Source organism: Rhamphochromis longiceps, linkage group LG4 (assembly GCF_057381845.1).
Source record: "Rhamphochromis longiceps isolate RC_006_pf linkage group LG4, R_longiceps_female_GT1.1, whole genome shotgun sequence".
In the NCBI taxonomy this organism is placed as follows: domain Eukaryota; kingdom Metazoa; phylum Chordata; class Actinopteri; order Cichliformes; family Cichlidae; genus Rhamphochromis; species Rhamphochromis longiceps.
The window spans coordinates 29,894,151-29,921,552 of NC_140560.1; the positions used below are offsets into that span (position 1 = coordinate 29,894,151).

Consider the following 27,402-nt stretch of genomic DNA (forward strand, 5'->3'; position numbering starts at 1 on the left):
ACCAGATCTACACTGATAGATTCTTTCTCTTGGGATACTTGAGTTCAAAATTAATCACATCAAACTTTAGGCCTTATTGTAAAATATAACACATTCTGTAAACGAGCAGATGACACAAAAAGCCTAAAAGTGAGTCTTACAAACCAAGAGCGACACGAGAGGAAAGTATTGAAATCTAAAGCAAGCACAGTTGACTCTCAAACACAAAATCCCCAATTAACGAGAATTAACTTTGTAATTCTTTTTAATTATGACAAGCACAAAGGATGAAGCATTCGCATATACATTTGATATGCTACACATTAGATTCCAAGTATTGCTTTGGTTATATTACCTGCATTTTGAGTCATGAAACTTTTATGAATGAAGGCCTTCAGTGTTTCTCAATGATAGAAACTCAAGTTGGGATTATTTTCAAGCACATCAAAGGTGTGTCAGTGTGAACCCTGCACGAGGAACCTCTTTGGAAGCTGCCTGTCCTGCGTGTTTGCCTTGAGGCAGCCTGCTGGGGATGTGAAGTAGCTGAATGGACCGTAACCGACAAAGTGATTCTTCTCAGTGGTTCTCCAGCATGACTGTGTGAAATCGATGCTTTGTGGCATTGAGGTTTAAAACATGTGAAAAGGGGCTCATGTCAAAGAGTAGGCAGCTTTAGGAGAGGGGATTAGTTTGGGGACATGTGTTTGAAGGATACTTTAATAAGGCCGGCTTTAACTCGTCCTGTATCCATTGAGAGCGCTTGTGAAATAAAAGACCCAAAGAGATGAGAGGAAGGGTCTGACAGCCAGAGGGCACTTCTTTCCCTGCCCTCTTCACTTTGCATTCTTTGGTGTGAAGGATCTCTGAAAGTCAAAAGTGCTCAGCTGATGTTATCCAAGAACAAAGTTTGACAAGCTTCAATTATGAACAATGTGTGCAATATATAATTAGCGCTCTTGCAATTTTACCAAGGCAGTGCTCTTTGCCTTTGACATACTCCTGCCTGCTTATCTACAAGGACCTGTAACCATGTTTTTCCCAGTGCCTCTAAGACGTTGCTCCTGCCAGAACCCCCCAAATGATCTTGTATTACAGTAGTAGATCAGCAGCAATGACAGAATAACCCTTTTACCCAAAGAAGAAGCTGCGAGAGCTGGTTTGTTCCCATTTTTCGCAGATAAAAGAAAACGGCACTTGAAATGCAGTGTGTCAGGTTGCAGCAGTGGCATTTGACTAAACAATCCCCAGCTCTAACAGTGTGCACAACTGCAAGCTCGCAGCACAGCGAATTAAGTCTCACCCCTGGGTGCTCTGTAGCTCTGCCAGGCAGGTTCAAGCCCCGGGTTTCATATTGAGTGAAGTCAAATGAAAGAAATTCACTTACTCATGCTGTTCCACACTCAAATCCATAACTCTCCAAGTTAAATTTGCTGCATTTGCGTCTGGTGAGCAATGGGGAGGAAGCATGCACGCTTGGCTGCTTTCCCCTAAGTAAAGTCTGAAATGAAACCCTCCCAGAATTGCGTGACAGTGCTCTCTGGACTTTTTTTTTTTTTTCAAGACAAGTGTTAGCGGGCTGTGATTTCAACATGGCTGGAGGTTTAGAGGGCATGTCGAAAAAAACTCACAGTGGATGCCTCTGGCAATCAGAAAAACTCAAACTTGAAATGAAACATACAAGAAATATACATATATAAATATATCTAAGTGAGATGTTTGTGTATGATAATATAATTGTGAAGAAAATGTGATATATATATATATATATATATATAAATATATATATATAGGCCTAGATTAAATTATATACTGTAAAATGTCATCATATCTTCTGTTTTATATATTAGTGATCATTTTGTACAGATTTTTCTTTTTTTAATTCATTGAGAGATATTGCATTTCACACTGAGATTATTTATTCATATGCAGAACATTTTTATATTTGTTTAAAATCTCTGTATAGATAAGAGTTAGCCTCTGTAATATACTCTGAAGTTAGTTCATTTTTAAATTCTAAATTTTTCTTTACGAACACCAAGTTAGATTTTATGTAATTTTAATTTGTAAAGAAAACACACACACACACACACACACAAAAAAAAGCTTTTCCCTGAAAATACTCGTCCAGCTCGTGTACACCTTTGCCTCTTTATGTGAAAGGTCACTTTAAGATATAAGAGGCTGGACCGGTGCCTGTGTGTTGGGCTTATTTTGCTACTGTTGTTTTATTTTGGGAAGGGTACTTTTTTCTGTAACTGCGATCAGTTTCTGTTTTATTTTTAATTTTGTTTTTTCGTTTCTCCCCATTCTGTGTCGTGATGATTGACCTGGCATTAATGATACTGGAGATGGTCGGAAACAGATGTAGTAACTGTGAGTTTGTGGGCCTGAAAGCGTCATACAAGGCCTTGCTGCTTTGGAAAAAAAAAGGAATATTACTTGGCTTTAATTTATCTCTGTGTCATGCTTGGCTGTGAACAGGGATGGCAGGAATGTGGATCCTCAGCGCAGACAGATTCAGGCAGGTGGAAGTTCATTTTTGTTGCTTATATTGCTCCACCTGTTCCTCTGAGTGGCTTTACATAGCAGTTATGCTAAACCATAAATGTAAAAAAACCAGAAAGTTGGATTAATAAGGAAATTATGTGGAGTTTTATGAATTTAACCTTTTATCTTTTCTTTTGCCATTGTATCTTTTTTTTTTAAATATAATGAATCTACATTCTATAGTATGTATATGAGATTTTTACATGAATGTGTGGATGTTCCAAACTCTTGGCATCAAAAGTAGAAAAACAAAATTGACTTGTAAATAGGCCAAGTCATTCCTAGCGAGTTCAACAAATTGTTATGTCCAAAAGAAGATGTCTAAATAATAAACTATGACGATGGGTACAAAGGTATATACAAAACAATGCATGTATAGTCTCAAGCAATCGCACGGTGATTTAAAAAAAAAAATGTTGTCTACATGTTTTCTCAGAAATGTGAGAATAAAGCAGAGAAGGATTCTATGTTATAGGTTTACAAACATGAAGGATGAGACATTATTTTGGTATGTGTGACACGGGCATGTTCAGTCTTACTGTGACGTTATGTGACAATGATGATAGTGGCTGAGAGTGCGAAAAGGAGTCAGGAATGCTTGAACGCACCCCAACCAGAGAAGTCACCAGTGATGGTGTCCTCTTTCCACAGAGTAACTCTCCCATTTGTAGAGTAGTGTGATATAAGAACAAAAATAATACAGAAAATAGATCTATGATATAATGATACATAAATTTAAAAGCCTACTGATACTGGAGATACTAATTTATCAGTGTGGATGCCATGATATTCTGTGAGAAATGTGTGTGTTTTTCCTGTGAGAAGACAGCAGGCAGTTGAACCTGCCTTCTTTTGTACATAAGTTGCTGTGATTGTGTGTCAAATAAAGTGCAGCTCTCTTGTACAGTCGTAGTGTCTGATCTTGCTTTAAACTGACTTGTCAGCAAGTGAAGCTTTTTAGTCTTTATTATGACAGGAAAGCTGGGAGAAAGGGAAGACAGGCAACAAATGCCCCTGAGTGGGTTCAGACCAAAGCCTCTGCAATGGTCCTGTGGCATATGGCTTGCCTGCTCAACCTAATATCAAATATTGTATTATATGACAGATCCAGTAATCACAGACCTCTGAGACTATGGTCACAATGGTTAAAAAATGGTTTCTTTTAAAAACAAAGTATTTTTTATTACTGAATGGGTAACAGTATACCAGTAATACAAGTTTAATACAAATCCATTAGAAATACTTAAATGGTTATGTTTTGTAACATTTCAATTAAAGTTTATGGACTGTTTATTATTAAAATATTTCCAACTTTATATTTACAGAGCAAAACGACACTAATATGTCGTTAATACACACTGCCATATGGCTAATTGTAACACAGTTGTATATACAGAATGTTTAAAACTTGTCTTCTGCTTGAATTTTAATGAGTAATTCCAGTTACAATTGTTTAACAAAAGGAAATTTGTAAAGAAAAGAAAAAACTGGCTTAAGTGTCCTGGCGCTGGGCTGGCCGACGACCGTCTGCCCGCCTGTATGGTGAGTTCCTCAGATCTAATGAAAAACAAAGACAGACGTGCATAAACGTGATGGTGGAATTTCCCCTTCATTTAAACATCAAGACTGCAGCAGACAAACTAAAAATGATTCTCAAGCAAGAAGCATGTTACTGTACCTGTGATGATGTCCTCCAGTGCACCGTCCTTCCCCTCGCGTACTGGTGGTTTCACCTGCCTCTTCTTCAGCTCTGCAATCAGGTCCATCTGGGGCATCTTAGGCATCATTGGGCCCTTTAGAAATCACAAAGTTAAAGAATATTTTGAAGTACATTTCTGAATGACTCATATTTTACACTATTTTATTTAATATAGGCTTTAAAAAAAACCTATAGATGACTGCACACTAGCAGTATGTATAGTTTCTTACCTTTTGTGGTCCAGCCTTGTTTGGAGATGGTGACTCTTTAACCTCACGGCTCTCGCTCTCCATTTTCTTCTTCTGTTCAATCTCTTGCTGTGCCGTCTGCATTCAGACAAGGGACAGAGGATTAAAATATAGCTCACGAGTTATAAACTACAAATATCAGAACGCTACCACAGAAACTCACTTTATAGGCCTTTATGAAGCGCCCAAACATGGGGAAAAACATTGAGGGCTGCGTGGTTTTAGGATTCTCTCCGAAGTACTCCACCACAGAGCCGTAAGCCTCCTGCACGCAGAACAGTAGATGAATATGTTTCAGAATATGATGAGACATTATTTAGAGTTGAGAGCTTGATAAGAACTTCAGACAAACCTGTGCTGTCTTGCTATCTTTGATTAAAGTGTCCAACTGTTCGCTATTTGTTTTAATGAATTCCTTCAACACGGGGCTGTCATCCTGCACCAGGAACTCCTTTTTGGTCATCTCCATTCCTCGCTCTAGAGAGCGGATATCTTGAAGAATGCTGTCAAGAGAGACTGGCAAAGAAACACAAGTGAGTTTAAACTTTTTAGCAAATTAAAAAGAAGGTTGATTGGTCAGCCTGAGTGTGTGCATGTACCAAGGCCTGCCTTGTCTACAAAGTGTAGCTCGGTGTGGAAGTTGACCAGGTCTGGGTATTTTTCCTGGATAATATTGGTGATGAAATGAAGTAACGTCTGTGAGCGGTCAGTGGATTTGGTGTCCAACAGCTGAAATATGAAGATGGTGAAAAATGTCATTGAGCTTCCATAAATTGAAAAGCAAACAAAATAAAATAAAAACAAAAACAAAACACTACTTACGAGATCCAGACTCTGCAGTCTGAAACCACAAGCTGCACCTCTTTTACTGCTGTTCATGTAGTTACCGAATGCAAGAACAATCTGAAAGGAAATAAATGGGTTAAGCGAACCAAATGTTACAGTTAGATGCCTCATTAGCATTCATACTGTTTTACTTACCTCTAGGATCTTTTTTAGTTTGGTTGAAGACTTGAGAGACATGGATGCAGAAATGATGGAGTTCAGTTGCTGTGGACGGAGTTTTAAAAAAAAAGAAGTATGTATGTGAGTAAGTATGTGTTTATAATCCCTTTCAGCCAAAGTTACAAAGCTATTAACAGACTAACCGGCTGCAGCCGTTTGACGCTGTCTGGAAAGTTGCCCATGAAAGTCAGAGTGTTTATTCGCTGGTTGAGGCGAGGAATCTTCCCAAAGCGTAAAATAAATTGGTCTTCGTTGGTCAGCTCATCCAGTGGACGGCCATCTTTCTCATAGTTAGCAAGAAGCTTCATCTCAAAATCTGATGGTATGAATGGTTCGAGCAGTTCCAGGAAGTCTATGGACAAAGATTGCTGGTCGTACCTGTACAAACGAGGGTTAGAGTTAGTGTAGGCAATAAACAGTGTAAGAGGCAGGGTGAAGGAAGGAACAGAATATGCCATTATGGCAAAAACATCTGCTGAAGGTCAATAATGCAAAAGTAAGCACGTACATTTCTATGGCCGTGCAGATATCGGCCGGGCTCATTCCCCCCTTGCGTAGAGTGATGGCCAGATTTTTGGCTTTATTGCCATCAATCAAAGATGTCTTGGTGGGGGCTTTCGAGGTCATCTTCTTCTTAACCTTGGACAGGTCAGCTGGGTTACCCTGGGCCCTAGTTTTGAAATGTTCCTCAAACATTTCCATATTCAACTCCTGAGGTAGACAAAAAAAGAGCCAGGGAGTGTGCTCACATTAGAATTTCATTTTCTTTCAGGATATAATTTCTGCTGTATGTAAAAGATGCAGAAAGCATATTCTTACCCCCAAGACTTGCTCATCATCTAGCTCGTTGAAGACTGTGCCTGTCACTTGGTTTGGTTTTAATGCCTGCCAGTTTAACAGAGGCATCCTGAACTTGGTCTGAATAGGCTTCCTGCTCTTAGCCCCTGAGAAAATAGAAAAACAAGAGGAATGGTTAACACTTTTCTTTCATCATGTTTCTTTTTTTGGGGGGGGGGGGGGGGGTATTCAGGATTCTCCTCACCAGAGTCTGCAGATGGTGCTCCAGGAGGCGGTGGTGGTCCACCACCAGGTGGGGGAGGTGGGGGTGGGGGGCCAGCTCCAGGGGGTGGAGGAGGAGGTGGGGGGCCAGTGCCAGGGAGAGGAGGTGCAGGTGGGGGGGCAGCTGCAGAGCCAGAAAGAGGTGGAGGAGGAGGGGGTGGTGGTGGTGGTGCAGGACCTCCTGGTAGAGATGGAGGTGGTGGAGGTGGAGAGACAGTCTGCTCTGAGCCACCTGGAAGAGGAGGCGGTGGCGGTGGCGAAGGGATGCTAGATGACGGGGGGGCTGGAGTGCTGGCTTGGTTGGCTGGGGCTGGGCTTTGAATGTATTCAACGACTGTGACAGGCATGACTTGGACGTCCAGACCTCCTGAGGCTGTGCGTCCCACTCGGATTAGCCCTTTGTCCTGCAGCTCCTGGATCTTCTGCTCTAGCTCTGAAGGTCCCTGAGGGCCAGTGATACCCAGCCGCTCCCTGTCCTTCTCCCTCTCCCTGTCCAGCTCACGCTCTCTTTCCCTCTGCTGCAAAGTGCTAACCTGGGAGCATGACTCTCGCAGGCTTTCCTACAAGGGACAAGTGCGCAGAGTTGTAGCATGGTCAAGTTTAATTGAATACTTTTGGATTAAACCTTAAAAAGTGGTGACAAAAACATAAACAAAAGACAGTTTGCTATATGGTTTTATGCCATCATATTTTCTTTTGACTTATTCTAAATCCAAATTCAATGATGGGGTTTTTCCAGACATAACTACTGGGCAAAATAAAGTATCAGCCATATACTGCTGTTAAATAAAAAATGATCACCATTTGATACATTTTGTCATCTTCTCCTGTAGCTGTTATTAAGTTGATATTGTAGTTTGAAATAAAGGGGGGAGACCACCTGGTGTTACCATGCTCAGGGTTATGCTCATACCATGGCAAAAAAAAAAAGTAATTTCGACATTTATTCAAGTCCTTTTTTCTTTTTTTTTTACATGCTTTTAACCTTATTTAAACAACTCTGTGTAAAGATTACATATGTTCCTTGGCTAACTCGAAGGCAGCACTTACTTTGAGCAGCTCAGCCTCCTTTGTGGCTTGCATGAGCTGAGTCTCCAGTTCAGTTATTCTGTCTGCTGTCTGGTTCTCAATCTCCTGAAGCCGTGCACTCAGCTGCAACACCACACAAGCAACACTGCTTCAGCACGATTTCACGTAATGTGCAACAACATTGCCTCCGTGTATTCACTCAGATTCTTCTATGCCAACCTGAACGTTGTGCTCCTGTAATTCGTCCACATGCTCCAGCACCCCTCCTCTGTTCTCAGCATCCTCCAGCAGAGCTCCCACATCTAACACATTGTCCAAGTAGGCCTGGATCTGGACCTGCAGCTTCTCGCTCTCTGTTAGCTTCAGAGTCTAATACACAAAGATACACACTATTGGTACATCATAGGAATAAATTATCACTTACAAAATATCACAGAACATGATTCTGTTTTAATAAAAAAAACATGTAATTTATGAGAATGAAACATGAGGTTTTAAGGCTAAATTTAATATCTTAATGGCAGAAAACAAAATGTCACTATGCCATTTATCTTAATATTAGCACTAATTAAACTTTGTTTGTTTTTTTTAAATCAAAGAAAGGAATACATTTCCCTTAACTGTGAAGTGAGGAAGTGAGTGTGTGACAAAAAAGTAGAGTAAAAGTATAAATAGAGTCATTCAGGATGAAGAGGCGACAGCTGAGTAAAAGAGGAAGAAAGTGGGCATTAGAATTGAACATCTGGATACTTGAAGTTGTTAATTTATCAGAAAACTGAATATTTAAGTGCTATCTTAAAGTATTTTTCTTTCTCACTATAGGCTTGAAGTTGTCAGAAAGAGACATTATAAATTAAAAGCAAAGAAACCCCCTATGAATTCTTTCTCCAACACAGTGCACATAAGTTAAACTTCCATAGGCCTGGTGCATGCACTAATACCCCTTTTGTACCACAAGATGGTGTAGCAAGTCTTTGTCACCTCCAGTTAACACCAGGGGGTGTGGAAACGCCAACAAAGAAGCAGATTGTAAAAGGACAGGTGTCTAGTGAACTGGATGGCAAACAATGATTCATGCACCCTTATCATCACCAGCATGAAGTTCCGAAAAGAAACTATGTCTGGTTTATAAATGATAAAATCGGCAAAACAAGAAAAAACATCTGACAAGCTTTCTACCGCTGGGACAGCTGTTGGAGTGCAAAGGAATAAATGATCACTTCGACTACTGAACTGGCACTGCTTCTTCTAGTCTGGTAAAATTAAAGCAGTTAATGCTAATATTTTCCATGCGGTGTTAGCTTGTAAAGAGAGAGTACATGGTATCTGTCATGAAAGTTGTTTGGCTTTGTTAATAACTTAACAAGATGTTAAGCGACTGACCTCTTGTGAATCTAAAAATATAATACAATTGCTGTATATCATTATCACTTAATAGTTATCTACCAAACTTTTAACTAGGTCAGCATCTGTGCTTCCATTTAACACTTATTGTACTGCAGACTAACACGGAGAGACAACTATTCTCTCTATCAATCCTAAAACCAATGTAGAATCACCAGCTAAGAAAATCTCATGAAGCTGAATCTGTTTATCTGGAAATAACACAGCCCATTTTAGATACAGTGTCAAAAGATACATTTCTATTAGCTGTAGCTTTCCTGGTCTTATGAGGGACTTTAAACAAAATATATACACACCTCTAGATACTTGTCTAATCCAAGGTGAGTGAACTCATATTGTAGATGGACACGGAAGTTCATGTTCTCCACTGAATGGACCACAATGTTTATGAACTGCATGCAGGCAACCTTTGGGTAGAAACGATGAGAGTTAAATGTCGTTCATGCACACGATCTCTTGGTGAACCTGCATCCAGTGGCCGTGGTACCTACCATGAAGTCAATGTTGTTGTCATCATTGACGAAGTACTCCATGAGCTTCTCAAAGCGGTTCTTTTCTTTGCTCACCTAAAAAAACAAAACAAATAAAAGCTTGCTAAATATGTATTTTTATTATTGTGAATATGGGAGGATTAAAAATAATGTGTTAGCCCACCTCAGAGAACATTAATACTGAGAGTATATTCTGCACCTAAGTACGGTACATGAGTTCAGTCTTAAACATAAACATGCATGACTTCTAGACATGTGCTAAAATTACGACCATAGTGCATGTGAGCAGTAGACTGTTAGTCAGAAGATGAGCAATGAAAGAGGAGAAGTCTGAAATAATTAGATGACTGAACAGTCAAAGTCAAATAGGGCTCTTGCAATATGAGGAAATTGCCAGAAATTATTATTTTTTATTTCACCTCTTTAAAATTGTCAAAGGCAGAGAGAATGATGTCGTGTCCTCCTCGGACGAGACACACGGCAGCCAGCAGCTCCAAAACAAGAGCTTTGGTCCTGCCACAACAGAGGAGGATGGGTGAGATGTGGATGCAGACAGTTAACACACTTTATCTCGCAGACAAATGCGCTCACCTGGGATTCCTGCTGTTGAGACTGAGGGTGATCTCATTCACGCAGCGTGGGTGAGTCATCACCAAATTAAAACCAGACTAAAAGCAGACGGAAGATATATAAACAGCTGTTCACTCCAGAGTAAATGTGATCAAATGTGCAAGAAACAAGAACTGTTTCTTTTAGCAACCCAGAAAACATGTCATATACTGTGATAATCCATTTTAAAGACAGCATAGGAATTAAGTGACTTTATTAGACTGTGTGCTAAAGCTTTACCTGATAGTTCATGATGGCTCGCAGGCACATTATGCACACATGTACATCATCTCTCTGGTTGTTTATGTGGGACTTCTTATGCATCTTGTTTACCAGAGTGGTGCTTATTCTGTGAAGCAGTAATACATGTTGGAATACATGTTTGAGGGAAGAGAATCTCCTGCATGTGCAAATGATTTGAAGTCGATGCCAGGATATGGTAAGATATGCAGTGAGATACTTGTAGCTTTGACTTCTAGGGTTTGGGACAGTAACTGTGTTTGACAGATGCTATGTAGCACAACATGGAATGAAGATAAAGGATCAAAGACGAACTAACAAACAGTTAGATGACCACGTGAGGGGATCTGAATGAATGAGAGCATGAGAATGTCAAGGGTTATCTTTTTTAAGAGGAGGCTGTGCTGTAGCACTGTTTCGGTTAAGTTACTAAACCTAAACCTATGTTTCATATTGTAGAGTTATAATCTTATAAGCTCTAACTTATATATCAGTTAGAGCTGTCACTTTATTTGACAGTATTTCTATTTCTGGGCTCACAGATTTCCTCAAATTCAATCCTAAATATTTATACATCAACAACTTCTTAAAAGAAAGAGAGGTGTAGCATGGCACAGTTCTCACAGCAGTGGAAACCACTGTGGTACTTATCAGTACCGCAGAAGTTCGTGGAGTTTTCACACCACTTCTGCTTTGCATGAGTCTATTTTTTGACAGTGTGTAGAGCTGCTTATGTTTAAAGTTCATTCTTCATTCAAAGGGATTTGAACGGTGCAACATCTCTGAAACCATCGCTGAAGGTTACCTCAGTAACCTTTCAAGTCTCGAGTTTCTTACCTTACAGTCAGTGCACGAGCTGCTCTGGTCATGCCATGTGACTGATGGCTGCTGGAGCTCTTGGTCAAGTCTTCCATTGACCTTTCTGCTGATTTTCCTCTGTCTGACAGGCTGCCTCCATTTTCTATAGCCTCAACCTCAAACCTTAAACGTGTAAAGATAGACATCTTTTTAACATAATCTATAATAGAATAATTACGTTTCGAAACACAGTCAGATTCTAAAATAGCATTCATGTCTGCTTAGTACTCACGAGCTGTCACTTTGTGCATAGGACAGGTACTCCACCAGAACATCCAAACCTTTATTCTGTTCATTGAGAAACTCCTGGGCCCATCTTCAAAAAGAAAAGTAAATCATGAGGAGTGACCATATGTAATAGATTCTGTGCCCAGACTGGATTTATAGCCAAAGATTGTAACTTTAGAAAGAAAACAGAACACAGTCCTACTCTAAATATGGAATCCAGCACAGTCAGGTGATTTTCTTTTGCAATCTTACATTTTTTTTTGACAAGTTGCACTATGAAGGAAAAAAAAATGCAACAAAGTCAAAGGGCTAAAAACAAACAAACCCCAGACTATTTCTGCACTGGCTTTATCAACTTTTCCACTTTATGTACAAATGTAACAATACATGGAAGCTTTAAGTACTGTTTCTGTAAAAGGTTGTATATAAACTATATATAACTGTTGATGCGGTGTAGAACCACTTCAGCAAAGTTGTTGATCAGCAGCTGAAAAATATCAAGTGAAACTAAAACAGCTAAATGGTTTATGTAGGTAAAGTGCACAGACAGTTTGCAGTTTCACTAAAGTTCACCTTAAATCATCTTTTAGCGTTAATGATTGATAAAGATTTTCAGGTTGGATTGCATGAAACTGCTATAAAAATCTGGAAAACATACTTGTGGCGCACTAAAAACCAAAATAAAATACATTAAACCTTAAACACTCATAAACCAAACAGAAGCTCATGAAACAAACAGGCTCACCCAATGTGATTGGTCCGAAGGGATATCTCCAAATTTTTAAGGACCTGGGTGGCATCTTGGATCCTTTTCTTCAACTAAAAAAGCAGAAGAGGTTAAAGTCACTGATGCAGGTACATGATGCACGCATATGGAGGTGATACATTTGAAAGAACAAAAATGCTTTCTACTGACCCTACGAGACACCCCTCCTTGATCCTGGTAGAGGCTTTTGATCTTGGTCAGGTAAGTGGATGGGGGGCTCTTCACCTGGAAACGCTCCTGTGGGAGAATATTTTACAGAGGATAGAGTCAGCACATGCTGAAGTAGAATTAATTTAAGCAGTGACCCCAAATAATGACTGATCCAGAACCATATTTTACCAGCAAGCTGCATTTGAAGTTATTCTAGTAAACACAACGAGCACAAACCGCTCTCTGTTTCCATGCCGACGCCTCTATCAGTTGCCACCACAGAAACTATGTTGCAAGGTTTGCAAAGACTCTCCCCTTTGTGTATTTGCGCACTTTATATCAACTCTGCCCCCAGTGGAGCCAACGCTGCAAGAATCGTGTCCATTTTGATGGCATATGTCACTCATAAAAAACAAATAAAAGCTCTCACCTGATCACAGACTAATTCCCATTTCTTTTCATTGTCGTATTGACTCAACAGCTGGAGTTTATCTGGAGGCAAGTTCATGGAACTCTGAAAGAAGAAAGATGTAAAGATATAAAATGGGTTTTAGAATTTACATGAAAATGTATTTGGAGTACAAAAAAAATCAACTCCATCTCCACTGATATTTAGCAGAGAGATATTATACTATATGTTATAATTTCTTTGTGTTTCCTGCTCATGTAACAATATGCAAAACAACAATACCTCAGATGCACTTTCAGCATAAAACTGAAAGGCGGTAACTCCTACTGGTAGCAGATGACTCAGTGTTTACGTGTATGCATTGATCGTTGCCAATAGGTACCGATGTGTTACACGCTTTCAGTGTCTACTCAAGCTTCAGCAACACTTTTATTGACTTTTTAAACAATATGACCCATGTTTAGACATTATCTGTGCAGTCTGTTTCAGCTTTAGTAAAAATATCTTTTTCGGTCATAAACTGCACGTAATATTTCTGTTATTTTCTGAAATTCATAAAGACCTTTATACAGACCAAGTATCCATGATTCCAGTGTAGGTTGACTTTTGAGTTGGCATACAACTGTCCAAAAGGGCAGTTTCACACTGAGTTATCAAACCTACAGGGACATATCATGTGCTAAGGTTATTTCCCCATTCACAGAAACTGAATGAGAGGAGGCTGTTGTTGATGTTTTTTTTGTTTTTTTGTTTTTTTAAAGAAGGTCTAATTAAAAGGAAGAAGATACGTCAAGGCATTGGTGTAACTTTGTGCTGAACATTGGGGGGGTCAAGATCTCTGTCTAAATAAATCAGGGTAAATTCCCAGATGATTAAACATGCAACTATTTTGCTGGTAATAACTGAAATGAGTAAAGAAAATTAACAGCCTATTTATATTGGTTGGGTCTGATTATGGGGGGGGGGGGTCATAACATAATTAAGAATTATGCCCCTGCATCAAGGAAAAAGGCTTCACTCACAAAATGAACTTACTTGCTTTGATCACTAATTCCCTGTAATTATTTATGTCTCGCTTAAAGATATTTTTTCACAGTCTTCTCTCACATTATTGCAGCTGGTTCTGCACTGGTACTATTTTTCATGTAGCTGATCAAAAGCTTGAATCAATGTGATCATTTACAGCAAGTTTCAATAATTTCAGTTGATGTTGGGTGTGGCTTTTGAATCTAGTTTTGTGTACATTCGAGCAGTGGTTTGACATCTTCTGTGCACTTTTTTTTCTTTGAAAAGGGAGGAGTGAAAACGGAAATGATCTGATGCATTGGTGCTCGAGGAGATGAGGCTCCTTCCTTGGCTGATGTAAGGGAGAGGTCTTGCTGTGGTTTTGTGGTGCTTAAAAAAATGGTAATGTGAGTGCCTCGCATTATGAAGTTTATAGCTTCTGATTTAGTTGCTCAAAAATAAAAAGTACTCACATTTTTCAGTAATGCAAAAAAAAAAAGAAAGAAGGTTCACTTCTCGTTTCCTTGCTGGTGAGGTCACCATATAATCTCTAGTCTGAGGTTTGACAAGTGACAAGTATTTTACTGAAGAAGGAAGACACTCGAGAGGGTGTTGTCATTTTCCGGAGAGCACATTTTGTGTAGATATTGATGAACTGTTAACCCTGGCTCTAAACGGTATTATCTTGCATGAAATTATAATGATGTTTCCATTCAAGGTTTGTCATATGAAGCAGACATGGTGTGAATTTTGACTTGTTTTTAGAATAATCATGGTATGCTGTTCCAATCAATGTCATTTTTGAGAAAAGGCGAATAGTTTTAGTTGGAATAGTTGCATGGATTTATATTTGCTGTGTAAAGTGTTTGTTTTTTACTATATAAAAAATAACTCTCTAATTGCTCCCCACCTTCTATAAAAACACAAAATCATTATTTTTATATACACTAAATTTGTATGTATGCTAAATATTTGCTTGAAAGGTTAAAACCCATGTAAAACGGCACTGATTAACACTGATCCTGCGTTTGTAATTTAATGTTTTGTTGGGAAAGCCTATGTTAAAGTACCATCCTAAACTTTGTGTCAATATTATTGATAATAGCAGGCAGGTGCTTTCCTCTGTGGTATAAGCCAGACTCATGGAAGCCACACCCTACAACTCATGGGTCTCAAAGGATTTGATACCAACATCCAGATGTTCAGCGGCAGGACAACCTCAGGGGTTGACAGGTCAAAGAATCTTCAGTGGCTTTAAGTAGATTTGCCCACTTCCAGACTAGTGGTTTTAATGAGTGTGGTTAAAATGTATATCTAGACACTTAATGCTGTAAATCATCTAGCACATAAACCACAATGCCAGACATTATAGAAAATTAAAAATGAGAAACTGAACTATTTAGATGTAAAAATCTGGAGAACTTGAGCCTTGAATAAGTAAAACTCTTAACTCATATATGTTACTGGCTAAGATATGTCAGATTAACATGACTGTTTACAATATAGTGTCTTTGTTTCACTTTTGTAGATCTGTATTTTTTTTCTTAGCATTACTGAAGAAAAAACAAATCAAAAATCTTATAGCTAACTCTATTTTTTCATTTAAAAAAAGGTAAAGAATAAGCCAGGATTAAGATAGTCTAAGCATCATGGTTTGATATTTTGCGCAACATATAATCTAAAAGATCGTAATACTTGAAGTTTTATCTTTACTAACTTGTTGTGAGACTGTTGAAAGAATGGTGAAACAGTTCCTTTCCGGTCCTGTGGCCTCCGTCATGTAAATGCATTGCTCAACTTCCCATTTCAGCCTGCTGTTGTGCATGCATTTATCAAGCAGTTTCTGGCTTGAATTTTTCTAATCAAACCATGAAGAATTTGGCAACTTGTTGACAGGATTGTCATTGTTTTTATCACTAAAGTAAAATTTTAAGTAACTGATGGTATTTGTGCAAATTTGACTAGACAAAATGACAGACCATTAGACTCTGACTGAGGGTCTAACGGTCTTTCTAACGTTCAGCTCTTTCTTCTCACTTGACAAATAGCTTTATATATATTATAGATATACCTAGAGAGTATAAGAAATGAAGTAAAGTACATATTGGAGTCTATATTAGAGCAAAGTAAATTTCCAAAGAGTGAAAGACCAGTCACTTTCAAACTTGGGTTATTACTTTAACAATGTAACAATGTAAAATGAAAGCTGATTTGATACGTGTTTTTTGTGATCCTCTTAATCACTTACTTACTTGCGCAATCGCCCTTACATATACAAACCAAAACTTTGTGCAAAATCTGCCTGATTTCATATCCAGTAAGGGTGTATGGCGTGTCATGCTCTCACTCACCAGAACCGTGTTGAAGCGCTCCTCCAGCTCCTTCTCTGGTGGCATGGGAAGTTTGGGTTGAGGAGGCTGCTTTTTTTGCAAGGTTGGTGCAGAGTCATTCATTGCTGAAGCTGCACTGACTGAGTTTCTGGCCTCTCGACCTTCGGCCGGTTCATGCTCCAATCCCCCACCAGCCGCATTCCCCATCACTAATCTCCACAAGTAATCCAGGGGGACTGATTTACGCAAACTGTTTCCTCCAGGAAATCACCGTATCCACAAGCAAAGTGACAAAAGATGGTCACTTTGAATTACAATAGCAAAAAGGCCTAATCAAACCAAGTCTAGGGCCTCTAGGGCAGTCTACATTAATTCTCAGCTTTACAAAATCCGCCTCACACCCGAGGACAGGGTGGGCAATGAAAAAGAAAGTTTATCCTCATGGCCCCCTTCTCCTTAAGTTGTCTTCAAATTCCTTTTGAAAATGAGGTGATAAGTCCTGTTAAAGCCTGTTAGAAAGAAAAGTCCACCTATGCCTCGTGCACTGTTGTCTACATTAGTTGACCGAGAACTCCCTTAAATAGTTTAGTATCGAAGCCTGCGCGTGAGAGGAAGGCGGGCGAGGAGTGTGACACAGTCAGAAACCACAGAAGCACAAAAGCAGAAGAGTAACTTCCTGTGCACGACAGCTATAGAACCTGGGGCGGAGGACATGGTGGAAGATAAACACGTAACCATGCAGTAGGTGGGTGATGATAAAGAAAAGATACTACAGGAATGAAGGAGAGCAGACTCTGTCCAGATTTGTAAGATTAACAGATGTCGATTTAGATGTAAATCAACTACACAATTAAAGGAAACTTTGCAACATTTCACAAAGAAACCACCTTTTTGTACTAGATTTAGTCATTTTACTGATGTCAGTTTGACATGAGTCAAAGGTTACATTTGTTTTGGTATTTTCCCTTCATGTGGTGGTTTAATCCAGACAGGTAACGGTGGTTTCAGCATGACAAGAATTGTCAAACAACACCCCTCTGTGGGTGAAGATGACTACTGCATCTAGTGAGATCTATCCAGTGGGAATTACTTAAATTACTGAGCCTTTCGTTGGCTCAGTAATTTAAGACGTTTTTGTGATTTCTATTGAGGAAAAGAATAATAAGTTTATCACAGATGCATTTCTTCGAGAAAGTGAAAATTATTAGCTCTGATGCAACAGGATATTCATTTTCAAAGCTTTCTGAGACTCACGGGAAGGCGTGTTATCAGCTGAGTGAAAAGAAAAGATCAAAAGAGAAGATTGGAGAGGTGTTTAGACATCTGGGAAATGCTGGGGAAAAATCATCAAAAGGATAAAGCTAATCATTTACTTACAGGTGTAACGGTGGAGCACAGGTATTGAAGTAAAGTGAGTTTAAATACTTGGTGTTTTTCATGTAAAGCAACAGTAGGTACACAAGATACCTGAAGAAGAGGATTGACGCAAGTTTCAGGGGTGATTTGTGACAGGAAGATAGCTGCAAAAATGAGATAGGAAATGTTATCGCTAAAAAAAGAGATAAGCAGACCTGGAGGTGGCAGAGTTGAAGATGCTAAGATTTTCACTGGCCATGATGAACAAGATTAGAGAGCAGTTGAAAGAAAGCAGATTTATTTAAGTGTTTAAGAGACAAAGAACTGATAAAAAATATTATTTTAGTTTTCCTCTCTTACTATATACGCCTTCTGTTTGTTTGGTTTTTCTTTTCAATACAGTCTTTCTGTGACATAAACATACATTTTATGCGGTCAGTCACTGCAGTATTACTTTCAAACCATGGGGTGGCGTTTTCAAGAACAGTTACCATGGTGCACAGAAGAAGAAATTCGTCGCATTCCAAAATGACGGACCCGACAACATCTCCAGAGGACCAGTGGAAAGTGAGTAACTGCTATCAGAAACCTCTTTTTTGGTTTGAAATGACTCATGTGTTAGGCGTATGGCAGCACTGGCAAATGGCAAAAGCTGTGCTGTCTTAAAGTTGAAGCTTTAGTAAAGTGCAGGGAGTACACGGTTTGTTAGCTCCGTGGCTAACTAACGTTAGCATCCGAGGTTTTGATAACCTTAGAAAGCTGTATTGGTTAGCTAACCAATTGCCTACTTATGTAAACAAATCAGCCATTGTTCCCCCTATGGTGTATACAACATGTCTTCACCTACACACGCAAAGTTAAATAAAAGAAAAAAGGTCTGAGTAGCTGCTTGTTTCTTGCAAATCTACAGTGCAGCATCAGTGTTTGTGAAGCTCACATTACCTTGTCTGATAGGCTACTATATACTGTATATAATTAATTACCAGACCACAGAAATTGAAATTGTCTTCGTTCCACCGATTCCTTAATATGGAGTCTGTGGAAATAAAATAAATAATTAAAAATAATTAACATGTGTTCAGGGCCCTCATTTTAAAAAAATATGTCTCTGAAATAAATTGGGTATAGTAATTTTACAGTACGTAAGTAAACATGTAGTAGGATCTATTGTTTAAACTTAACATATATTCATTTTTCCCCCTCCTGAGCTTTTGAGACTTTGGAAACCACAAATTAGACAGCTGTGCCCTACATCAAACAATAGTTCTGTGATGAAGGCTCTTATTTTCTACAGCTTTTTACCCACCTGTTTTCCTGAATTGGACAAATCAGGGCAATGCTCAGTGGGGGCTTAACTGGCTGGCTATTGCTCTTTTGTCAAACAAATGTAGGGCAGCACAGCGTTTTCCCTTGTCATTAGCTGCACAGCCTCTTATTTTTTTTTTTGCCTTTTTCTGTCTTCTGCTCTCTCGTGATGGCTCGGCAGACATCCGATGGTGCTTTCAGCGATGGTGGCTTTGACAACAGTGAGTATTCAGTCAGTTCTTGTGTTGTACTTCATCACCAGTGTAATCTGATCTCTCACATGATACTGATTATAGATGTACATCAAAATATGTTTTGATTTTGTTGTGAGTTATGTTTGATCACTGCTGTCTTGTTGTCTAGGTTATATCTCTGAAGCAATCAGAAAGGGTACTGTAGTGTCCCGGGCCAACAGTATCGGCTCAACAAGTGCCTCTTCAGTGCCAAATACAGGTACTGGGTTTGAATGTTGTATATTTATGTGATAGTTTGATACTAGTAATGTAATTGTAGTGTAGGTTAATTGTTTACTTGTTTAGTTGTTGTAGCCTGAGCCAGTCAGATATTTATAAAAAAAAAGTTTCATTTTTGTTTATTTAGTGTAAAAGCGAAATACAATGAGACTTAGGCTACGTTCACACTGCAGGTCTTAATGCTCAATTCCGATTTTTTGATCAAATCCGATTTTTTTTGTCTGCTCGTTCACACTACAAATAAAATGCGAAAGCAAACGCTCTCTAGTGTGAACGCTCAAAGCGGCCCGCATGCGCAAAAGAAGACGTCACACACAACGCGCTCTGTTTAGACCCAGAGCAAACTATATTGTTTGACTGATGGCCCTTAATATAAAGACTTCGGACTTCATGTTTCCCAATTTTTGCTTTAAGTTATTTTGTTATTTACATAATAATGTAAATAACCTAATAATGATCCTTATTGCTGTTTTAGAGGAGCGGTGCTTCAAAGGATAGTTGCAGATTTCTGTCAGAATCTGCAGGTTATGCAGTACAAATAAAATGTTCACGTTTCTCCAATGTTGTCTTCCCAGCAGTCTCACCGGATGGCCAGGAAGCGTTCGCGATGTCTTCTCGGGCGCTTCTCTGGCGCTGATAATTGGCGTCTGTCTTATGTCAGTGACGTAAAAGACGGATTTAATGCGACTTGACCGTTCACACAGCAGTCGCTTTCTGAAACATCGGATATGGATCGGATTCAGTACCACATACGAAAGTGACCCAGATCGGATTTGAAAATATCGGATTTGTGCCGTTCACACTGTCACACCATGATCGGATATGGGTCGCATAGGGTCAAAAAAATCGGATTTGATGCGCTTTCGCCTGCAGTGTGAACGTAGCCATAGAGACAGCTTTGCTTATATTTCTCCATGATTTGTACAAAAGGAAAAATCTCTCTTGCTTGTGATTAATAAAAAATATATATTAAGCTTAGCTCTAAAGCTTTTATTTTTATTTATTCCAGAAGTTAGAAAATGTATATGTTACATTAACAAAACAGTAAACATGGCCCTGAAATATGTCTTAAAAAACAAAAACACAGTTTGAATAAATATAAATAAAGATCTAAAAAAATTTTGTATTGCTATTCCAGCAGTTAATTTTCACATTTATTTTACTCTATTTTGCTGTACAATGTTTTGTGACTGCTTTATACATACAATTTTCTTACTTCCCAAACACAGGGATTGCTGTGTGAGGTAGAAAATATTTCCTATATCATTCCATGTTTAATTATGGAAACATGTGTTTCGTATTTTACAATATTTTCTTAAATTCTTTGAGGGTTTTATGAGATGTTAAATAATAATTTACTTTGTAAATTAAGTGCATCACAGTAATTCATACTGATGAAAAACAATGAGGTTGCCTATATGTGTGAAATGAGTGCCAACACAGGAATGACTCCAGGGTTAATAATCTTGTACAGTTATGAATTGATTTGATCAACTTTTTAAAAATAGCTACCTCAGCATTTTGTAAGTTGGCTAACAAAAACACTGCTAATGTCATGGTTCAGATTTTTATTTTTTCATTAATGAGTATTAATCTATTCCCACATAGATGATGAAGACAGCGACTACAGGCATGAAACATATAAGGACTCGTATAAAGATCGTCGGAGACAAGCACACACACAAGCTGAGCAGAAGCGTAGAGATGCTATTAAAGTAAGGACACACATCTTGAAAGTTGGAGATTTGCTTTAACTTTTTTCAGTAGTTACTAGTTGCTCTCTTTTAACATTAGAAAGGATATGATGACCTCCAGTCAATCGTTCCAACCTGCCAGCAGCAGTCTGAATTTGCGGTGGGAGCACAGAAGATCAGCAAGGCTACTATTCTGCAAAAAAGTAAGATGTGGTCAAACATAACCTTTGTTAACATTTGAACAAACTTGGACTGCCTCTGCTGAGTAACCTTGACTTCAGATTTAGTTTGAGATAATCTATATATTAATTAATACATCTGACATCTTGATAAGAAAAGAGCACAAAACAATAGTACTGAACTTGTTTTGTATGGTGCTAGCTTTCATTTAGTTACATCTCACTTGGCCACATTTAACAATAAAAAGAGACGATAGACTAAGTTCAAGGAAGAACAGATATTTCCTGTCTTGCAGGGGCTCCTTTACCCAACAAAAGGGGAAGTAACAGTACCAACACCCTCAGTATAAAGGTTAACTTTCAACAGTGTACCTAAAACTTGTGTATAAGGCAAAAATCCCCAACTGACGATTTCTTGGTTGTTGTTGTGTTGTTTTTTTTGGTTTTTTTTAGCAATTGACTACATCCATTTCCTTCACAAAGAAAAGAAGAAGCAAGAGGAGGAAGTTTCTGTCCTAAGAAAAGAAGTGATGGCGCTTAAGATTATGAAAACGTGAGTGGTTTAAAATTCATAAGCCAAACTGCTTTTTCCACATTGTGTACTTCACAGGTCTTCTTTTTTTTGGCGATCTGAGACTTCCCTAAATCCTCTCAACATACCTGCACTGTGTGCAAGTCGCATCTTTTCTCCATCCAGACCGATGAAAAGACAGATTGTAAAAAGAATGCTGGTCTGGGGGCAAAGAAAGAAAACTTTGGAGTAGGGAATGCATTGATGTGTGCTTTTATCCATATTCTCAAAAGAATGACTCAAATTCATTGTTTATGAAATTATATTAACCCCCCCCCCCCCCCCCCCCCCTTTTTTTTTTTTTTTTTTTAAATGTTTTAATAGGAACTATGAGCACATAGTGAAGGCTCACCAGAACAACCCACAGCAGGGAGAGGATCAGGTGTCGGACCAGGTCAAGTTCAACATCTTTCAGAGCATCATGGACTGCCTGTTTCAATCTTTCAGCAACTCTGTTTCAGTGAGCAGCTTCCAAGAACTTTCGGCCTGTGTTTTCAGTTGGATTGAGGAACACTGCAAGCCACAGGTAAGGAGTATGTTTAAAAAACCCATGAGAACTTTATTATTTTGTGTATGTTGAGGTATATATAGTTTGTTTTCTGCTTATGTTCTTTCCTAGACACTGCGGGAGTTTGTTGTTGGAGTGCTGCGGCAGCTCAACGGTCAGCTTTACTGACTGCACCTGGCCTCTAGTTAACTCCCAAAAATGGACTTTTTGAGCTTACTCTGGCCTCTAAGAGTAAAAAAATGTTGATCAGCCTCAAGCTATGCCACAGTATTTACTCACTTTGACTCATCAGTGACTCCCTGGCTGCAATTTGATTACCTCATCACACGTGGCAGAGGTGAAAGGTGGCATTGGAATGAGCAGATATAAGTTTAATGCAAATCACTTTAAGCTTTGAAATGTACATACATGTTTAACTGAGTGTATTTCAGGATATTCTGATTGTTATTTGATTTGGGAACCCAGCAGTACAGAAGTCACTGAAAGTGCAGTTTTCAATGTGTCAGGCAGGCAAAATATTGTGTTTAACTAATGGTAATCACCATCTGCAGTAGCCATAGTTGCCCACACTGAGATAAAAAACATGAGGGGAGATTAGATCTTAATAGCGAGAACTCTTCTTACAGATTGAGTGAACTGATGGTAAAGTTTATGGTGCATTTTAAAATAATCAACAGAGAGAAAAGAGGGGAAGGGAACTCATGAGCCAACACGTTCCCCTCTGTCACATCAAGCATGACTTTGTAGCTTAATGCTGAACCAAAGGAGCTGTTTCAGCTTCAGTGGACGAACACTGAGCCACTCCTCAGCTGTAGCAGATAATGGAAACTACTGCAGAGTAACAATCATTGCTAAGCGTGTTATCAGGAAAATGCTATATGAGGTCTCAACAATTTATCACTGAGATTTGGCTTGTAATCCGACACATTTTGAGATGTACATAAATGGAGCTGTGACAAGCTGATAAAGTGCTGAAATGTCAAATTATTGTATGTATAAATTTAAATGTCTTTACAGTGTGCCATTTAAAATTTTATAGTTGTCGTATTTCAATTCAATTTGGCTTCAATGGCAGGAAATGTAATGAGTATTCTCTCTCATAATTGAGCTACATCACACTATGAAGCAATGTGTGTGGTGATCTTTCTGCAACTTTCAGATTTTCCTTTAATCAAAAAGCTTAAAATTTCAGCTTCAGTTGGTCCAAATCCAGCAGAATGAATATTGTTTACTTTTGTTATCAGTGGTTCTCAGTGGCTAAGATGCAGTTCATGCCATGTTGTGTATCAGCCAGAACCTGCTTTTTTTTTTTTCTCACCAAAAACTCCCTTTGAACTGCAGCAGCCAAGTTCATGCTGTGTGTTGAGATTTACAGCTGCTGTGTGCTGAATTATGAGTGAATTTCAAGTAGGTGACAGCTCATTTTAATGAAGGTTTTTTTGTTGTTTCTATAAACATCCTTTCCTGTGTTAGCTGTATTCATGGAAATGTTTTTGTTTTTGTAACTGGCTTAAGTTGTTTCAAGTGTATTAATAATTCTATTATACAAGCCATGTACACTCAGTGGCCACTTTTAGTTACACCCCCCCCCCCCTGTAAAATCCAGTCTGAAATCTGAGCCTTAAATTCTGCTTTATAACATTTTTTTCTTTCTTTAAATGTACACCAGCAGATGGGTGTCATCTATGCATTAATGTACAGCTCTGTTAGTGTTGTAGTTTGCTGTGGTGTTGAATGTTGATGTTTTTAATTGACAATCCAAGGAGGTTGAATATTTAAAATAGGTTTTAAATCTGTACCTCTGAGAGAACACTGTGTATTTGATTGTATTTAATTTCATAGGTTTGCCTAATAAAGTGGCCACTGAGGGGTTTTTTTGTCATCCAAATTATGTGGAAATGGAGCATCTGTGCATAACAATAACAGGAAAAATCATAAAGCTAGGCAGTGGTTCCCAACTATGCAGCTAATGCAACTTATTTTATTTATGCTTCACAAGAATTAAACTAAAACAATTGTGGCGCTTCAGCATCAGAATTTATGGTCTTGACCATTTAATAAGCAGAAAACAGTGCAACTGTAATTCAAAAACATAGATATATACATTATACATTTTAATTTATGCTTTCAGAAAATAAAAGCAAGATGGAGTTGAACAAGAACAGATTTTAAACATTTAAATAAAGCCTTGACATTTTCACTGGAAAGCTCAGGATTGGTTAAATCTGTTTAAAAGGGAAAATTTAAACCAGCGTTGCCTTTGAGGTGAAGAGCATGACTGTGTTGTCAATTGATGTGAAAGTCTTAAGAGTTTCACAAGCAACAAAGCAGTTTTTTATAAAAACATACTTTCAGTTATGAACTTTTTTTCAATTAAAGCATTTATTAAAGTTGAACTATCTATTCAAAAAAAAAAAAAAAAAGGCCATAAATAAAGTATTCTCTGGGCTTCAGATTGCTTTCCTGTGTAATCCATTTGCTTAGATTAGTGGCAAGGTGACTGTAAAAGAACTTTCTTGTTCAAGTATTTGGAGGAACTACTTTACAGTCCTCATCAGTCTCCACTCCAACTTCTTCCTGTGAGGAAGCAGAATATTGCAGGTAATAGCAAGAACTTTATTTTATTCTTAAAAAAGTTTTTTTTTTTTTTAGTGTCTTAAACTCACCAGGAACTCCTTTTTGCTCTTTGGATAACCCTCGAGGATTGCATTTGTCATGTCTGAAGCCTAACACAAACAAGGTGCCAAACACTTTAATAACATATCCATATGCAGTTTCACTCACACTGATGAAAGGGATTGTACGGCATTTTTTAAATACATGGCATGCAATACGAAACATGAGCTACGAATACAAAAAGGAACTTAAGTGAAAAAGATTACCAGTCTCTTCCTCTTTTTCCACTCTTTAACGTAGAGATCTCGTTCTTTATAAACCTGCAAATTAAAAATAATAATATATATAAGCAGCTGGATAGCGTAGTGGTAAGGTTACACACCTTTGGAGCAGGAGTGGCAAGTTCGATACCCAACATCCACGTTGCAGGTCCAACGTTCGGAAGAAGGGACTGCTCTCACAGTTAGAGATTGATGAGGTACAAAAAAATGCTATGGCAAGGGGGAGCCAGTACAACAGGTTGGGGGGGAGATATCATTATCACCCCCACCAGAGATTGGGTACCAAGCCCCAAGTGCGCCAGAAGAAGGATTGTTGAGTGCAAGAGATCATGGCAAGCTGGATCCTCCGTTACCAAGACTACGTGAAGTACCCCGAGAGGCTTTACTAGATGATGTGAATGCAGCACTATGCCGCCACCATTACCGAGACTAACAAGCTGATCTACAGTGAAATGAGATGTTAAACAGCCACATGGGAGCAGTACCCTACTCTGTAGGAAAAAAAACCCAGCCCCATCCAAGGTCAACAACAGTATATGCACAGTTGACTCATGAATCATTAAGATTTTTATGACACTGTGGAAGACAGAGGACAACTGAAGGCTGTAGACCATGGTACTCAAACAGGGAGAAGGGACAGCGAGATGGGGATTCATTGGCAAATGGGTGCGATGACATAGCCTAGTTCCATAATTAAAATTTTACTGAAACGTGTGAATATGACAAATATGGAAAAAAAAAAAAAAGTCGGTAAGGGGGAAATACTTTTTCACAGCATTTATAAATAAGAGAGGCCATGGGACAGATCCCTGGTGGATTCCTCACCTTGTCCTTCTCCTCTGGCGTGATGTGATTTGAGGCCGACTTTATCTTCTCCAGTCGGGCTCTGTACCCAGAACACTCTGCTTTTAGCTCCTGGATCTCTGACACCATTTCCTCTGTTGTAAGGGAGCTGTTTAGCTCCTTCAGTTCTGTCATCACAGATTTCACACAAATTTACAGAACATCCCCTTTCAAACATATGCAGTAGAACAAAAACAACACGTGTAGAGAAAAGAGAAGTGGGGACAAGCCTCATCGTAAACCGTTTACTGTATCAAACAGCCACATCTTGTGGCTTAACAGTGCGCAAAATCTGAGAAGATAGTGTCAGTGATTAGCAGAAAATGTCACCTGCATCCAGCTGCCTGCAGCTCTGGGTAAGGGATTGCACCTCTTCACTGAGCTCTGAGATCTGATGGTCTATTGCCTTCAGGTCTGCATCGTTCACATCTTTGAACTGAGCCTGTGGGACAGATTGAGTTATTCCGGTTACTTATAAATTATATGTGCATAATATTCCAGACAAACAGACTAACCTGGTCAGCAAAATAAATCTTTTGCTTGCCATATATTTTCTCCTTTATCTTGCCTTCCAGGGCCAGCAGCTCCATGGCTTTGACCACTGCCTGTTGGAAGAAATGTGTAAAAACCACTTAGTTGTAGGCTATGAAAAACAGGTTAATTTTAGGCATCTAATTGTCTCATTGAAGTGTTAAACTCGCCGTTTTGCCCAGACCATGTTGCTTTTGTAAATTAGAGAAGACATCCTGAGCGCTATAGGGCCGGTTCTTCTCATTTAGGTAGGCAAGGATGACGCCCGCCCCTGTGAATGACAGCAGGACAAGTTTAACGTTTATCTAAACTTACCATAACATTACACTTAACTTATACTAGAAGTAGATTTTCATGATTATGTTAATATCTAATAGTGTAATATCGCTGGCCACAATCATCATCCTAATCTATTTTAATATAAATATGATTCCCCTCCTTAAAACAAGTATATCGTTTGGAAAAGTGGAAGAAGAATAAAAACACGGAGCTCGTCTCAGCTAACGCTAGCTTGTAGCCGTTTGGCTAAACGTTTCCTTTTATCTGTGACTTTTAACAATCGTCGTTCGCTCAGTGCAAGCGACTGACAAGCCATCTAACTTGTTATAGCCTAGAATATAAACTTTTTACCTACCGTTATCTTTTTTACTCATTTCCAACTACTCCACTTTAGCTTTCCAGATCCGAGTTTCGCGCAAAACGTACGTCACGGAAAAGATCGTTCATGCTAAAAGATGCAACACACCAGCACAAAATCCGTCTTCTGCCTTCGCGTTTGAGCGCCCCTCTGTTAATTCTGCCCCAAAAGTTATTAAGTATGACAGGTTTAAAGTATCTCAATGGTTCTTTTACTTAAATTATTTTATGTTTAGTAGAACTTTATCTCCTTCTTCATTCCATGTCGTTAGCGATATCCCGAAAAAAAGTAGAGTGACACCTCTTTTTATTTGGCTGTTCTCAGAAGCAGTCAATTCAGTCCAAAACCTAAC

The 27,402-nt window shown here is 38.7% G+C and overlaps 3 protein-coding genes across 4 annotated transcripts; 1 reads left to right on the forward strand and 2 right to left on the reverse strand.

Annotated features, from left to right (window-relative positions):
* Window positions 1-3,695: 3,695 nt before the first annotated feature.
* fmnl1a (formin-like 1a) lies at window positions 3,696-16,714 on the reverse strand. Its single transcript, XM_085404415.1, has 25 exons — window positions 16,078-16,714; window positions 12,743-12,826; window positions 12,313-12,399; window positions 12,142-12,215; window positions 11,401-11,484; window positions 11,148-11,291; window positions 10,311-10,419; window positions 10,053-10,129; window positions 9,881-9,974; window positions 9,462-9,536; window positions 9,267-9,377; window positions 7,786-7,935; window positions 7,588-7,689; window positions 6,521-7,097; window positions 6,298-6,422; window positions 5,987-6,189; window positions 5,622-5,856; window positions 5,455-5,523; window positions 5,296-5,376; window positions 5,073-5,202; window positions 4,826-4,989; window positions 4,637-4,738; window positions 4,456-4,551; window positions 4,205-4,319; window positions 3,696-4,083 (listed from the first exon to the last, which is right to left on the reverse strand). Exons 1-25 carry the CDS (start codon window positions 16,261-16,263, stop codon window positions 4,019-4,021), a joined length of 3,339 nt encoding a protein of 1,112 aa, XP_085260541.1. The 5' UTR covers window positions 16,264-16,714; the 3' UTR covers window positions 3,696-4,018.
* A 1,166-nt stretch (window positions 16,715-17,880) lies between these two features.
* Window positions 17,881-24,020, forward strand: mlx (MAX dimerization protein MLX). The gene is made up of 8 exons (XM_085404416.1): window positions 17,881-17,979; window positions 18,899-18,938; window positions 19,081-19,170; window positions 20,799-20,905; window positions 20,985-21,087; window positions 21,517-21,616; window positions 21,959-22,160; window positions 22,254-24,020. The coding sequence occupies exons 1-8, from the start codon at window positions 17,905-17,907 to the stop codon at window positions 22,308-22,310; spliced, it is 774 nt and encodes a 257-aa protein (XP_085260542.1). The 5' UTR covers window positions 17,881-17,904; the 3' UTR covers window positions 22,311-24,020.
* Window positions 24,021-24,241: 221 nt separating this feature from the next.
* On the reverse strand, window positions 24,242-27,179 carry psmc3ip (PSMC3 interacting protein). Of its 2 annotated transcripts, none has more exons than XM_085404418.1 (8): window positions 27,048-27,179; window positions 26,584-26,684; window positions 26,398-26,487; window positions 26,213-26,324; window positions 25,865-26,010; window positions 25,025-25,078; window positions 24,809-24,868; window positions 24,242-24,715 (listed from the first exon to the last, which is right to left on the reverse strand). In XM_085404418.1, exons 1-8 carry the CDS (start codon window positions 27,064-27,066, stop codon window positions 24,680-24,682), a joined length of 618 nt encoding a protein of 205 aa, XP_085260544.1. In that variant the 5' UTR covers window positions 27,067-27,179; the 3' UTR covers window positions 24,242-24,679. The 2 variants fall into 2 exon arrangements, with proteins under 2 accessions (XP_085260544.1, XP_085260543.1); XM_085404417.1 differs by having other exon boundaries at window positions 24,242-24,719.
* Between the last annotated feature and the right edge of the window lie 223 nt (window positions 27,180-27,402).